Source organism: Myxocyprinus asiaticus, chromosome 30 (assembly GCF_019703515.2).
Source record: "Myxocyprinus asiaticus isolate MX2 ecotype Aquarium Trade chromosome 30, UBuf_Myxa_2, whole genome shotgun sequence".
In the NCBI taxonomy this organism is placed as follows: Eukaryota; Metazoa; Chordata; class Actinopteri; order Cypriniformes; family Catostomidae; genus Myxocyprinus; species Myxocyprinus asiaticus.
In genome coordinates, this window is record NC_059373.1 from 14131189 (window position 1) to 14147890 (window position 16702).

Sequence of the window (16702 nt, forward strand, 5' to 3'; positions counted from 1 at the left end):
ATGTGTAATACATATATGATGTACCTTGTTCTTGATGAGCCCATCCTGGTAAAGCCAAACGTCGCTCATTCCATCCACCTTCTCTGATACAACCACACGGCCCGTCTTCATGTCCTCAACCCCACCCTGCACTGACATGTAGTGTCCAGTGTCCTTATTTCTGATACGGAACAGTCTTTGTTTCTATTGGGACACACACATAGAAAAAATGTATGTGAACACACAAAGTGTTTTTTTTTTTTACAAAAGCAAATACAAAAATGAATCCATGATTTATCCTGTGAAATAACATAGTCTTTGGAAGTTTGAAAGTGATACTAACTTGTCTGACTGGATAAAGAGAGCCAATATTGGATAGTGAGCTGAATTTGTGCCAGTTTGTGATTTCCATAGGCTCCAAAAGGAACTGGCGCCCCCTGTAGTTACTATGTTCACATAACACCCAGCTGCAAGACAGAGAGTTTGACATGGTTATGACATGTACTGTAATATTACATAACTTCAAACACTAGTATTACATCAAACAAAACTTATTGTAAAATAGACATGAAACAACAACAACTATATTATGTTTTATTTTATAAAATGAAGAAGTATTTAAAAAGCAATGCACACTCACCAACCACTGTTGACCCTGACAGAGAGGTACTGTGTATTAAAGCCTTCTTCCTGCATGTTGGTAACCTGCATATCAACAGTGACCTCCCGACCTTCAAAGCACTCCAGTCCAAAGAGAGAAATTGATGGTACTGAGAAGGTCTAAAAGAAAGAACAAACATACAAAAAGGAATAAATGAGATGCACTTACATAACTCTCTCAAAGGAACAACGACCTGGTTGAACTTCTCGCTCAAAGAAACATAACTTTCAGTCATTCAGGAATGTGATCTCAGAAGCTCTCCTGAAGTTCCTGGATCGCTCTGAATGCAAACCCGGATGAGTACTAATCATTTGTCCACCAACACTAGAGAAACAGATATGGTAAGAAGAAACAATCACCATTGGAACTGCTTTGACAGAGCGAATATAGCAGTCAGGTGGGCAGCCCATGCTGGTCAGGTTGGGATAATCCCCTTGTGATAAAACATACTGGTGTGCTGTGAACCGTTCTCCTTCATACAACACCCAACTGAAATGCATAGAATTACACAAATTCAATGTGCCACAGTCAGATATACATATAGTTGCTCTGCATTATTGTTGTATGCACCCATGCCATAGAAGAAATGCCTCAAATGGCCCACTAACCTTCCTCCTACCACCCTGCAGGATTTGACTAGAAGATTTTCAGGCAAACAGCCCTGATTCTGATGGCACACCCTACATGTGCCCTGGAAATTCGGCTTTGAATAGAGCAGCACCTACAGCAACAGAGGGACAAAGCAAAAGTGAGCACAAATGTATCGCTAAGTGTCCTGCATTTATGATGATATGCTAATTCTTCATGGTTAAATGCAGAAAAACATGATCATCTCACCTCATTTCTGAAGATGGGCACTTCACTAGGTGCCTGAAATAAACAAGGCAAGGCAAGTTTATTTATACAGCACATTTCATACACAGTGGTAATTCAAAGTGCTCTGCATATACATAATACAGAGAAGCAAATAAAGATACATAAAAGTCAATTTTTAAAATAGCTTTTAAAATATATTTTTAAATAATTTAATTTAATTTTAAATGTAATTAAATTAAATTATATTTAAATTACAATTTAAATAAATACACTTAAAATAAACAATACATTTTAAAATATATATATATATATATATATATATATATATATATATATATATATATATATATATATATATTTAAATACATTTAACTTAATTTATTTTACTTATTTTAATAAATTTGACTTACCTGAATATATATATAAAAACCTGACTTTAAACCTGACATTTATGTAAATAACATGACCAACCCCATTAATAAAAAATCAAGATCTCAACAAATCAAGCCATTATCAGGACAGAATGTTTAATACAGATTCAATATTTGCACTTAATGCACAAAAATGTAGCTCAAATTCACTAATTTTCAGGGAACAGTACTAGAACATCCTGTTTGGCTTAAACTGATGAACAGTGAATAAAATCTTTAAAAATAGTAAAAAATAAAAATAAAAATTCTCAAGATAACTTACAGGTAGAATGGGCTGTAGGGAGCCGATGCGGTTGTCTCCAGAACCCCAGTCTCCACAGTTGCTGTAGAAGCCTTTCTCCAAGACGTATTGGTTACCTGAGAAATCCACATGAGAGTAGGCAACCCATCTGGGGACAAGACAAACAAGTCAATTCACTTATCAAAACATGGCATTTGTAAAGCTGGCGCCACACTAGCAGATTTTTCCAGTGATTTTCAGGTGTGGGCTTCATTAACATAATCACCGGCCAGGCAGAGGGAGACAATGCTCGCATTAGTCGAAACTGCCTGCAGAGTTAATGGCTTCAAAAAAAACAACATCCGGCTTGCTTGAAAAACAAATCGCTCTGTTGCCGAGGTGGGTTCTTGTGATACTCATCAAGTGACCTATGGGCTTCTTTTTTACTGAATAACTGACAAGATGTCAAGCTGATTTGCATCGCACTCAGCTGCAACTCATCATAAAAACTGATTGAAATCCAAAGTGATTCTGTCACCAAGCATTTTTCCTGGACATAAATGGACATACACGTTCTACAGCAAGCTTTGAGGGGATAAATACAAAATCACCCACTTTCACAAGGTAAAGTTACTCCATGAAATGCTTCTTAAGGGCATTTTCCCACCTGGTTTGTTTGGGGAATTAGTTTCGGTACCCCTGTTTTGGACTAAACTGCCAGCGTGAAAGCCCCAAACGAACATGGCAATCACGCTAGAATCTGCACCAAAACAATCGGTCCAAGACCACCTGGATGGAGAAGAAATCTGTTCATTATCAAAATGCAGATGTAGCCTTTTGGTGACTATATTAGATATTAGATATCTTTGCAATTGACTCTTTCTTTTGGATAGTGGCAGAACAGACACAGTTAGGACGGCATCAGCAACTTTTTGACAGATCAAAACATGGCTTCACACTTTCTGTGTGTATGTGTGTGTGCAAGTGTGTGTTGGAGAAAGAGAGAAAGCTCCGTGACTGTAAGAACAGGTACTTTTCAATGCAGAAATAATGCAAAAGTAACTAATGATGGATAAAAATAACAACAATGGAAATTTTACAGTTTTGGTCAGTTTTAAAATAAAACATTGTGAAAGCAAACCGAACCATGTAGAAAATGCAACATTGTAACTATTTTTGCCCGTTTCAAGAACAAATCAAGCAAGCAACAGGTCTGAAAACACCTAAATTACTCTTTTACATTTGTTTATGCTCACGCGGTACTCCTGTCACTATTTTGACAAGCTCCACGTGACAAGTTTCGTTGAGATGGTATGTTTGTCACCCCTCCACCATTTTGTATCGCCAACTGTGTCATACCTCTAAGCCCTGACTGAAGAGAGAGAGATCTCAGCAAAAAAGACTGCATGTATGACACCCTCAGCCAAAATCGAGTTGTTTGGAGTCTGCTAGTGTGGCGCAGGCTTAATGATTTGATCTCAATTTAATGGATGTAGCTTTAGATAGTAAAGGGATGGTTCATCCAAAAATTGTAATTCTTTGATCAGGCAAAATTTTCAGTAAATATTGACTTCAATTCAAACAGTCCCTTTCCAAAAGCTATTGTATGGATTCAGAAGACTTGGACTATCACGCACAAGTCGAAAGGATTTCTTTGATAGTGATATTTACAAATAACCATCAGTCAGGACATCCTGTTAAACTCCTCCTCCTGAAATATTGCTACAGCATAAATGAGTTGGCAAGAGTTCAAACATACGCTCCACTCAGCACATGGATGGAGCGGGTGTTGATACCGAAACCGAACAGCTCCACATCTGCGACCGCCTCCGTCACCTCAAATGTGGGCTCCTCCTCCCCCTCTTGCTCCTCTTCAGGCATACCAAATAAAACCAGCATGGGCTCAGACAGGTCCTACACAAAAGAGATTACGAAGTCCCAAATGAGTCCCACTAAAATGCGATCTGGGGCAGTTAATTAATGATGAAACTTATTAGCTGATTTATATATATAAAAAATTGTATCTATCCTGTACAGCTGAATAGTGATTATGGAACTGTGTGAAAGTATCTTACGGCTTGGATAATTCGGACCGAGCGCAGCTCTGAGTTAACCCCTCCCCACACCCGCCAGTCATGGTACTCTCCCTCTTCCAAAAGATACTGGTGACCGCAGAAACCTTCTTTCTCATAACCCACCCAGCTATAAGACAGAGAGAGTAAACATATCAGAACAAAAGAAAGAGGATACATTAGACACTGCAGAGCAAACCATGTGTAGCAAATACAGTATGTTAGTTTTGTTGTTCTCTGTTTGACTTTCTCTCTCTTGCTCAAACACACACACACACACACACACACACACACACACAGTAAATTCCATTTGTGGTCTCTGTTTATTGTGCATGTCTTGAGCTTGTAAAGAGTAACATTAACTAAGATACAACATCATATACTTTTTCCACTTCTTGAAATGTCTATGTTACTGTTTCACACGATTCACACGTAATGATTCCCATGCATGCATTCATAACCAAACTGAGTGCGATGTTGAATTTCTGATCTGAAGTGATGATTTCACAGTAGAGCCTGTCTATCCATCTCTTAACCACATATCCACATCACTAAGGTAGCCTTATTGCCCAAGCCTTTATTCAAAAAAGTTTAAATGCACCATAAATTCTAAATAATTGTGCTCATGTGATACGAAGAAACTTAAACATGCTTGTTCTTTTCCTGCTTTTCTCTTCTGGAAATATAGCTATACAGGCTCGCTCTTGCCATTTATTCTGCTGCATTTAGCTAATTCTGCACATGTAATTTAACCAAATAATCATGCTACACATTATATTAAAATATCACAAATTCATCCCGAGCGTACCATAAAATTCCTGATAGACTTTCACTTGTCTTGGTGCTTTCACTTGTTTGTAGGCAATTTAATGTTTTAATGTTTGTATTTTTATTTAATATTCGCTGGAAAATGTGAGCTTGACATTTCACAATTGTGTGACACCTTGTGCCTCCAGAATAACGTGCTATACATGCAGAGATATAAACGAAAATTCTGTTTCAGCAGATATTAATACCAGAAATATGAGGAGAATCCAGTTAACAACACATTCAACAGTTAATGTAGCCTACATATTCAGCTTCATCTGGTAAGAAAAAAAGAACAAAGTAATAATTTAATGAAATAATAAGGTAGCACTTTACAATAAGGTTCCATTCATTAACATTTGTTAATGCATTAGGGATTATGAACTAACAATAAACAAAATATTTATTACAACATTTATTAATGTTAGTTAATAAAAATACAATTGTTCATTGTTAGTTCATGTTAGTTCATATTGCATTAACTAATGTTATCATATACAGCTTTTGATTTAAAGGTGCATTCAGTAACTTAGGGCTAATTTAAAAAGTTTTACACATTAACAAATGAATTGTGTTTTTGTGAAGAGTGATCTGAATGGTGTACACTCACATGAGATGAAAACTGTACTCATAATAGTTTTCTATAAAAAGTGTTTTTATTATACATGGTGCGGGTTACCCCTTCAATGTGTTTCACCATGTTGAAATGGCATGACCCACTGTGTTTCACTAAACGTTGAAGAAGAAAATCGTCGCGCTCATTGGGTGCCACCTATAGATATGCTTGGCTATGCTTAGCACAGTGTTGCTTTGTGACGTGAAGAGAACACAATGGAACATACTTACTATCGTGCTTTAGAAGCGGAGACAACAGTATATTCAGTAGCTGTACTGCCGAAGAAACAAGAAAAGGTCTGAAGCAAGAAGACAGGAAGAGCGGCAAAGACAAAAAACTAGAGTAAACATTGGTACGGCATACACAAGGTGGAAAGATCGGATGATGAAGAAAAACGTCCTGGTTACTTTCGTAACCTCCGTTCCCTGATGGAGGGAACGAGACGTTGTGTCGATGTAGTGACACTAGGGGTCACTCTTGGGAGCCCCAAACACCTCTGCTTTTTTAAAAAACGCCAATGGAAATTTGCGAGTGGAATTTGCATGCCACTCCCCCAGACATACGGGTATAAAAGGAGCTGGTATGCAACCATTCATTCAGGTTTTGTGCTGAGGAGCCGAGACAAGGTCCCGGCCATTTCAGTGGGTAGTTCAGCGTTGTGGCAAGTGGGACACAATGTCTCGTTCCCTCCATCAGGGAACGGAGGTTACGAAAGTAACCAGGACGTTCCCTATCTGTCACTCACTCGACGTTGTGTCGATGTAGTGAAACTAGGGGTCCCTATACAAAATGCCACAACTAGCTGAACTGTGTTACGTGGACTGGCGGTGTGAGACGGGCAGACTGCTGTGTGCCAAACCAGGGGCTCAAAGGGAGCATCCTGTAGACCCCGAAGGACTACAGAGAGGTCCCACGAGGGCATGAGGTGCGGTCTGGAGGGATTCAACCTCCTAGCGCCTCTCAAGAACCAGATGACCAAGTCGTGCTTCCCCAAATACTTACCATCCACTGCCTCGTGATGTGCCAAAATGGCGGCTACATACACCTTCAAGGTGGAGGGGGACAGCCGCCCCTCCAGCCTCTCCTGCAGGAAGGAAAGCACCGATCTGACTGTGCATCTCTGAGGGTCTTCGCGTCGGGAAGAACACCACATAGCGAACAGACGCCACTTCAAGGCATACAGGTGCCTTGTAGAGGGAGCCCTAGCCTGAGTGATCGTGTCTACCACCGCGGGTGGTAGGCCACTTAGGTCTTCCACGTCCCGTCCAAGGGCCAGACGTGGAGATTCCAGAGGTCTGGTCGCGGGTGCCAGATGGTGCCCCATCCCTGAGAAAGAAGGTCCTTCCTCAGGGGAATTCGCCGGGGGGCTGTCGCAAGGAACGTGAGGTCCGAGAACCACGTCTGGGTGGGCCAGTAGGGTGCTACTAGGACGATCTGCTCCTCATCCTCCATAACCTTGCACAGGGTCTGTGCAAGTAGGCTCACTGGGGGAAACGTGTATTTGCATAGTCCAGGGGGCCAGCTGTGTGCCAGCACGTCTATTCCGAGGGGTGCCGAGGTCAGGGCATACCAAAGTGGGCAGTGGGAGGATTCCCGGGAAGCAAACAGGTCTACCTGTGCTCGACCGAATCGACTCCAAATCAGCTGGACTACCTGGGGGTGGAGTCTCCACTCCCCCCTGAGCGTAACCTGTCATGACAGTGTGTTCTCTGTGGTGTTGAGGTCGCCTGGGATGTGAGTGGCTCGTAGTGACTTGAGGTGCTGGTGACTCCAGAGGAGGAGACATGCAACGGGCACATAGACCGCCTTGGCGGTTGATGTACGATACCATTGCTGTGTTGTCTGTTCGGACAAACATGTGCTTGCCCTGGATCAACGGCCGGAACCTCCGCAGGGCGAGCAGTACTGCCAACAACTCAAGGCAGTTGATATGCCAACGCAGCCACAGGCCAGTACAGGATCTGGCAGCTGTGTGGCCATTGCATACGGCGCCCCAGCCCGTCTTGGTATCCACGACGTGTCTGGAGACCTGCTCTAGGGGAACCCCTGCCCGTAGAAATGTAAGGTCGGTCCAAGGGCTGAAGAGGCTGCGACAGATCGGCGTGATGACCACGCGTTGTGTCCCACAGTGCCATGCCCATCTCGGGACTCGAGTCTGAAGCCAGTGCTGAAGTGGTCTCATATACATCAACCCGAGTGGTGTGGCAACCGCTGAGGATGCCATATGCCTCAGGAGCCTCTGAAAAAGTTTCAGTGGAATCACCGTCTTCTGTCTGAACAGCTTCAGACAGTTCAGCATCGACTGTGCATGCTCGTTCGTGAGGTGCGCCGTCATCGAGTCTGAGTCCAACTCCAAGCCGAGAAAAGAGATGCTCTGAACCAGGGAGATCTTGCTGTTTTCCCAGTTGACCCGAAGCCCTAGACGGCTGAGTGAGTTAGGATCAGCCAGTCGTCGAGGTAGTTGAGTATGAGGATGCCCACTTCCCTTAGTGGGGCAAGAGCTGCCTCTGCGAACTTTGTGAAGATGTGAGGGGACATAGACAGGCCGAAGGGGAGGACCTTGTACTGGTACGCCCGGCCCTCGCAAAAAAAAAAAACGCAGGAAGGGTCTGTGTCAAAGTAAAACTGAGATGTGGAAGTACGCGTCCTTCAGGTCTACTGCCGTGAACCAATCTTGATGCCGGACACTCACTAAAATGTGTTTTTGCATCAGCATCTTTAACAGGAGTCTGTGCAAGGCCCGGTTCAGTACTCGCAGGTCCAAGATTGGCCGCAACCCACCGCCTTTCTTTGGTACAATGAAGTAGGGGCTGTAAAACCCTTTCTTCATCTCGGCTCGAGGGACAGGCTCTATCGCACCCTTCCGTAGAAGGGTAGCGATCTCCGCACGCAAGGTAGCGGCGTTCTCACCCTTCACCGAGGTGAAGTGGACGGCACTGAATCTGGGAGGGCGCCTGGCGAACTGAATCGCGTAGCCGAGTCGGACAGTCCGGGTAAGCCATCACGACGGGTTGGAAAGCGCGAGCCATGCGTCCAAACTCCGAGCGAGGGGGACCAAGGGGATAATCATGTTGGACATACCGGCGGGTGGGGCCTCGCGGCGGGGCGGAGCCTGAGGCGCCACGCTGAGGGGGCTCGAGCCCCGTAGCATTGCTGAGTCCAGGGACATCGAAGCACCTACCTGGCTCCTTATACCCACCATAATATTGGCCGGGGAGGGGGGGAGGAGGAATTTCGTCCCCGCAGTCCATCGTAACCAACCCAGTGTGGGCATGTTTGTGCCACAGCTGGGCGCGCAGGGGCAGGGGGGGTCCACCGCTGGAGCGCCGAACCTGCCAAAATGGGACGGTGGTCATGACGACGGCCGTGCACACCTGACATGTGACCCAGAGAACAAGGAAACCACTCTTTTGATGAAGCTTTGGGTACCGCAGCCTCTTGGGCATGCGGCGAAAAATGAAACAAAAATTCTCCTCCTGGCCCTCCACCGGGGGATGGAGTGGTCTGTCTACCAGCTCCGTGGAAGCAGGTCTCCTCGCCCCTGGGTCGCCCGTCTCAGGGGCGCTTCGAAGCCTTCATAGAGTTCTTGGCGGCTGGCCATGAGACGGGTGGCATCTGCTTCCTGTGGTGGGCTCCACACCGGGGCCAGGCCGCGGGGGCGGGCCGTGGTGGAGCCGGTGCTGTTGCTGCAGGAGGACACCCTTGGAGATGAGCATACAGGGTGCGGGGTCTTGAGCCGTGCCAGGGCAGGATGTGTTGAATGGCCTCCATCTGCTGCTTCACCACCGAGAACTGCTGGGCAAGTCCTTGACGGTGTCGCCGAACAGGCCAACCTGGAAGACAGGGGCGTCAAGGAACCGTGCCTTGTCAGCCTCTCTCATGTCAACCAGGTTGAGCCAAAGGTGGCGTTCCTGGACCACCAGGGTGGACATCGCCTGCCAGAGAGACCACGCCATGACCTTTGTTGCTCGGAGTGCGAGGTCGGTCGCTGAGCACAGTTCCTGCATCAATCCCGGGTCAGAACTACCCACGTGCAGCTCTTTTAGCGCCTTGGCTTGGTGAACCTGCAGGAGAGCCATGGTGTGCAGGGCGGAGGCGGCTTGTCCAGCGGCACTGTAGGCCTTAGCCGTCAGAGATGACATAAACCTACAGGCCCTGGACGGGAGCTTCGGGTGCCCGTGCCAGGTGGTGTCACTTTAGGGTAGTGAGAGCAGGGCAGCTGAAAGATCGGGACTGGGTGGTAAAAGGTGCCCCCCACGATCTTGTCAGTTCCTCATGCACTTCCGGGAAGAAAGGAATCGGGGCGGGGCCCAGGAACCAGTCATCGAGCAGCGAGGGTTCAGGGGAGAGTGGAGGGTTCCACTCAAGCCTGATGCTCACGGCTGCCCGGGAAAGCATGTCCGTCATCTCCGCGTCGGCCTGAGACTGGGCGACCACGCCCGAAGGGGGAAGCCCAGCCGAAGTCTCCACATCAGAATGGACGAGCCCGCTCTCTGATGCTGCGCTCGATAACTCATCGTCTTCCCGGGCCCCGAAAAAGAGGTCAAACTCGCCCTGAGACAAGCCGGCTTTTCATCCGAGAGCCGGGGCAAGCGAGCATGCTGAGGAATGGGAGGTCCGTGGGGGGTTACCCGGCGGAGGTGGTCCCATTGGAGTCCCCAAAATCGCCCCCAGTGCTAACCGACACGGCCTCATACCCATAGGTAGAAGGACCAAGGCGGAGAGCCGCTGGGGTGGCTTGCTTTCTTATGAAGGCAAGCCGCGACCGCAACGTTGCCATGGTCATGTTCTCGCAATGAGGACAAGACCCATCCACGAACGAAGTCTCCACGTAGGCAGTGCCCAGACACGTAAGACAGTGATCGTCGCCGTCAGAAGCGGAGAGATAACAACCGCAACCAGGAATAACACACAAACGGAAAGGCATCTTTAAAAAGACGTTCTGTGTGTGCCGCTCTTTTAGAGTTGAAAATATACTCTTTTAGAATATACCCGCTGAAATGCGCCGTAAATCCAGCACACTCGGTGAATGAACTCGGTGAATTCAGCTCAATGAATAGAACCGATTGGCTCTGAAGAGAAAATCTGAATGAGTGGTTGCATACCAGCCCCTTTTATACCCGTATGTCCGGGGGTTTGGCATGCAAATTCCACTCGCCAATTTCCACTGGCCTTTTTTCAAAAAGCAGAGGTGTTTGGGGCTCCCAAGAGTGACCCCTAGTGTCACTACATCGACACAACGTCGAGTGAGTGACAGATAGGGAACCTGAGTAGTGATGCCGATATTGCTCCTTTTTTGTTGGACAGGTAAGAAATTATTAATTGTTTAGACCACTCTCTAAAATAGTATCCGTGGAGTTTATAGAAAACTCATTCAAATTTTCCTCAACATTTTTTACAATTACATGTGTAGACATATGTTAGTAATGGACATTTTTCAGCTGTGTTTACAAACACAACTGGAAAGCAACGTGTAATTTTCTTTTCTTTGTTATAACAGCTATACTAAGTGGGGTCCATCTACCTCCATGTCTATGAAACAGCATATGTCTTCATTTGTTTAGTAGCTTGGCACAGAGTCTGTTGTGGAGTTTGAGTAAACCATGATGTTGGTTTGCTTGGAAACAAAATGAGTTCTTCAGATACAGTATTCATGGACATGCTAAATTTGATCATCACAAACAATTCTAATCTTTCCTTTACCATAACATTCTGTATCGCTAGATAATTGAGGTTTATTTCATGCTAAGCAGTTCTCTAATAATGGTAATAACTGTCTTTAGAAATAATGTGAAACGTAGACGTCTCCAAAGATTATTGATATGAGGGACAATAATAATCTGTCCTTAACTGTAGAAGACTGTTCGTTTGAATTCTGACATTTGTTTTTAGGCAAAGCATTTATATAATAGTGGTAATAAATAACTTTAGAAATTACCTCAAACTCCAACATTTTCCAGATGCAAATTATATTCCAGAGCTGGCGGGGGCAGCAGAGATGATCATGCTTATCAACATCGATAGATGACAGTACAGCGTCTAACACCACTGTCGCATTGGAACTTAAAGTACACGAAGAAGAGCAATGCTAATGCTAGCTAGAGAACTACTGAATGTCCCTTTAAAAATGCATTAGCATATGTAGAAATGAACATTAAACAAGATTATTAAATGTTAAATTATTGTTCATTGTTAATTTATGTTAACTAATGTTTACAAATGAAACCTTATTTAAAAGTGTTTCCAATTACAATAATAATTATTATTATTATTTTTATTGGTGTTGTTTTTATTTGTATTATTATTAATCATAAATATGCATATTAAAGACATTTTAATTATAGAAACTTAAATGTACAAGAGTTACATTTAAAAATGGGTGTTTCATTTGTTTTGACACACGTCCGGTTTAAGCCCCGCCCACATCTGTTTCTATCAGAATACAGACAGATAATTTTGTCATAGGAACGGATACAGATGATACAGATAATGGCTTCCCTCATAACCCTACATACCATCCTCCAGTCACTTTAATGGATCCAGCACTGTACAAATACAATGATTGCTGTCTTTCTACTCTTGTCATAAAATCTCTCATGCTGGTGTAGATTTCTCTGCTTTTCCCAGTGAAATAAGGCTTTTCATAGATCACAATCTGTTAGAGACATCAAACATAAATTAATTTTCATCAAACATTAATTAATTTTCTTAAACCTATAAAGAACACATATTCCATTTCTATTTTAGATGACTGTTGAATAAATAAAAACCTTACCTTTGGCTCATAGAGGTTTTCCACTCTAGGCTCTCCCTACAAAAAAAAAACAAAAAAAAAAAACACACACACACACACAAAAAAAAAACAAAAAAACACACACACACAAAAAAGCATAGATTTAATCACCATTTCATTACTGACATGCTGTAGACTTATGGCCTAAAATGACAGTGGACCATAGAGGGACACTTACTATTTTGAGTGGGTGCAGGGAGCTCACATACGGATGTGTGACACCCCAAGCAGCAGGGTTGGGAAATCCCCCAACTTCAAGCACTCGTGGAATACCCTGAAAGAAGGGTTCTGCAAACACCAACCAGCTGAAGAACAACAAACACATGGTTTCAACAAACAAACAAACAAACTCTGTGACTGTGTCTCAAACTACGGTGTTGATGCTGTTTGAAATGTTTTGAAATGAGCGCCACTGATCACTCACAGTCCAGCATTGATGATGATGGAGTTTGCTTTGATTGGAAAGCCAAAGATTCTGGCATCATCTGAAGTGTCCCTGAAAGTGACCTTCTTGCCCTCTGCATTCTCCTCTGGGAAAAGACTGATCTCAGGAACACTGTAATCCTGCAAATGCGGAAATGTGTTGAACTTGTTGAGTGTTGAAAGGTGTTATGTCACATCACAAAAGCAGGAATGCAAAAATGCATTCCTGTTCACTTATGAAACTGGAAGTTCCTTAAAGGTGAAGTGTGTGATTAGTACACCACATTCTGCATCACCAAACAGAATTGACAGACAGTCCTGTCCCAAACTCAAGCCATTGGTTGAGCCAATGCTGCTATGTCAGGCTGGTCGGGATGCTTCAATAAACTGATAAATGTTTTGATAGTGTCAGAGAGACACAGCGTTTTCACTTTACTGGGGAATCAAACCCTTCACATGTCTTACTTTTAAATGTCTCTGCATATTAAGCTGGAAAAAATATACACTTTACCTTTAATGCATTGGAAATGCTGCCAATTATAGGAAAATTCCACTTCAAGACACAGGGGGGCACACTACTTTCATTAAAGGAATAATTCACCCTAAAATTAAAATTCTCTCATCATTTACTCACCCTCATGACATTCTTTCTTCTGCAGAGCACAAATGAATATTTTTAGAAGAATATCTCAGCTCTGTAGGTCCATACAATGCAAGTGAATGGTGTCCAGAACTTTGAATCTTTACAAATCACATAAAGTCAGCATAGAAATAATCCATAAAACTCCAGTGGTTAAATCCACATCTTCAGAAGCAATTTGATAGGTGTGGGTGAGAAACAGATCAATATTTAAGTCCTTTTTACTATAAATCTTCATCTTTGTCCAGCCCCGACCAGTAGGTGGCGATATGCACGAAGAATGCGAATGGCCAAAAAACAAACGAAGAAGAATGGGCAAATTAAAGTGTGATTTATAGTAAAAAAAGGACTTAAATATTTACAGTTTCTCACCCACATCTATCATATCACTTCTGAAGATGTGTATTTAACCACTGGAGTCTTATGAATTACTTTTATGCTGGCTTTATGTGCTTTTTGGAGCTTCAAAGATTTGGCCTCCATTCACTTGCATTGTATGGACCTACAAAGCGGAGATATTCTTCTAAAAATCTTTATTTGTGTTCTGCAGAAGAAAAAAAGTCATACATATCTGGGATGGCATGAGGGTAAGTAAATTATGAGAGAATTTTCATTTTTGGGGGAACTATTCCTTTAAGTCTATTGACAGACCTGTCTCATACTAGACACCAGAGTTCTTATAGAAACCGCCAGTGGTAACTCTAAATTGCAGTCAACATAAGAGATGACAGAAAATGTGCAGTTGGTAGACCTAATCTTGTATGCCAGTGAACACAACCTGACATACCCTCACTGCTCGCCGTATGGATCCAATGATGAATGTCCTCTTTGGCTGTGGCTTGGACTCTTGGTCCTCTTCTCCATTCTCCTGTGCTGTTCTGTTCTGCTCATTAACCTCTTCTTCTTCTTCTGGCAATTGGAATGGGTTTGACAGCTCTATGTCCCCCTCATCCAGAGCTACCTTTTCCCCTTTGAAGTCTGGCTTCTCATACAACACCCAACTTGGAAGGACAAAATTGGGGATATATTATAAGCACAAGAATAAGCATAAACCACACAGAAATGTGTTAAACTTCAAAACAAAACAAAAAATAATATGATAACATAATTTTAGATGATTTTACTGGAAAAAAAAGAGACAAAAATACGGATTAAATATATATATATATTTGCAGTGTAAGTAGTGTAGCATTGTAAATGTTAAATTATCATTGGTTAGTTAGTACTATGTAACCTCTTCACCAGCCCATTTGATTCATGTGTGCACACCTCCAAGTCCTATAAACTTTTAAACCTGTATAAACCGATCTTTTTTTTAAAAGTGCATTTACTGATGAATATAGCGCGACCAAAGCAATAAAAAGCATCCAGAGGCCACCCTGGATAGTACAGAGTGGATCATTTTTACTTGCATGACCTAGTGGGACAAAATGCTGCTCATTTTTGTTTTTCTTGTTATTTACAAACCACTAATACAACTATGATTAGGTGGACCAGCTGTCAATCTGGGTGGACCAGTGCCATCCTGGCCCTTATGTGGCCTCGCACCTGGTTTGTTCAGGGTTAGGGTACTGTGCTGGGGGTACAAATTGTGTAAATGTCAGAATATGCTCTTTTACTTACCCTCCTCTAATCACTCTGATTGAAATGATGTCTGTAAACTCCCATGGTGTAGCGTCCACAACATCACCACGCACTTCAATTCTCTGGCCAGTCAGTCCAGGCTGGTCAAATATTAACATCTAATAGAGGAAGAAACCATTTTAAAACTCCCCCAAATCCTTGACTCCACAATGCCTGCATTGTTTATTATTACAATCTCAACCACTAGGGGCAGTTGATGCACTAATATTGGACAAGGGACAATTGTTCGTCCCGCGCAGCCAGTGAAACAGAGCATGTCCATTTAATTTGTACAACTTCTCTGCTGTTGTCTCATAACCTAAAGTCTGCAATTTTATACTGACTAATAATACAACCGATCAGTGTCAGAAGATTAAATCAATCTTATAGACATAGCAATATGCAAGTATAATCTTGACAATCCAGTTTCAGATGACCTTCTCTAAATCCCTCAATTTGCCGCTGATGAATATCTTAGGAATGTCAACCAAAACTAATATTGTACAGATGGATAATGAATGGTTAAATTGTGAGCCACCCAATACATAATATAGATAATAAACTAAATATAATAGTAACGTTACTAATGTTGTGGCAAGTTATATCATGCACACTGAAAAAAAAAAAAAAAAAAACCTAGTGAGTTGTCTATGCAGACAGCATTTTAGGGCATCATGCTCCTAACACAAAGTCTGTTCCAGAAGGTGGCAACATTATGCTGCCTCCTATGATACCTTCTTTTAGCCTAAAGAGCCATTAGCTTAGCAAAATGCTAATGCAAAACTCTCTTGAAATAAGTTCCAAGAACTTGAAAAGAGTCCCCCATGTGCTTCGCATGAAAAGCACTGTTTATATGACGCGCTGAGTTGCTGGCAATGTGGAGCATTCTAAATCGGTAACGTATGAGTTCATTTCATTTAGGATGAAGGCAGGATGAAAGTAGCTCTCCACTTTTTGGACTAGAGCCATTGTGGTATATGGTTCCCACCAGACAGAAATCCTGAATCCCCACAGGTGCTCTTTTTGTAATGATAACAGAAGTGATAAACATTCTTTCTTAGGCTAAATTGTGTAACTGCAATGCAAAGACCTGATGTCAACCTAACATGGAGGCTGTACTTTCCCTTTCCATTATGATGTACATTCTGATATTACAGAATTTCAGAGCGACCAGATCTTACACAATGTTGTGATACCACTATGACTAGATTAATTATCTTTATTTTAAATATATAAGGAATTTCTGTTAGAACAGATGTCAACATAGCACTAACTATCCATTTACAATCCATCAGTACAGTGCTTACAAGGCAGCACTTTTATATTTATATTCCTTAAACATTCTGGTTTTGGGGTTTGTTCTAAACCTTTAATCCCAAGTGTTATGTTAACTTTCTGCTATTAATTCTAGACAAATTGTTAAACATGTGGACTCCATTCAAACTAGATCATTTCAGCCTGAGATGTGCTGTCTATATGCTATACAGCTAAATTCAAAGATTGAAAATCTCCCATTGACTTTACATTAATAGAATTGTCAGTGTTCCAAATTGACAATGGCAAAGTAGCTGCTTCATATCATTTACACAGAACGAACGCTTAAAACCGACACCAGGGCTAT

The 16702-nt window shown here is 42.7% G+C and overlaps 1 protein-coding gene across 1 annotated transcript in view; it reads right to left on the reverse strand.

The window, feature by feature from the left end:
- The window catches only part of LOC127421647 (uncharacterized), a 58232-nt gene that overhangs the window by 1793 nt on the left and 39737 nt on the right, over positions 1-16702 (reverse strand). The window contains exons 6-20 of the mRNA XM_051664777.1: positions 15082-15200; positions 14246-14459; positions 12820-12959; positions 12574-12700; positions 12378-12413; positions 12118-12257; positions 4183-4309; positions 3867-4021; positions 2150-2276; positions 1478-1510; positions 1249-1361; positions 1000-1129; positions 620-759; positions 323-446; positions 25-183 (exon numbers count right to left, since the gene is read on the reverse strand). Coding sequence (XP_051520737.1) covers positions 25-183; positions 323-446; positions 620-759; positions 1000-1129; positions 1249-1361; positions 1478-1510; positions 2150-2276; positions 3867-4021; positions 4183-4309; positions 12118-12257; positions 12378-12413; positions 12574-12700; positions 12820-12959; positions 14246-14459; positions 15082-15200 — 1884 coding nt within the window. The remainder of the gene's footprint in view (positions 1-24; positions 184-322; positions 447-619; positions 760-999; positions 1130-1248; positions 1362-1477; positions 1511-2149; positions 2277-3866; positions 4022-4182; positions 4310-12117; positions 12258-12377; positions 12414-12573; positions 12701-12819; positions 12960-14245; positions 14460-15081; positions 15201-16702) is intronic.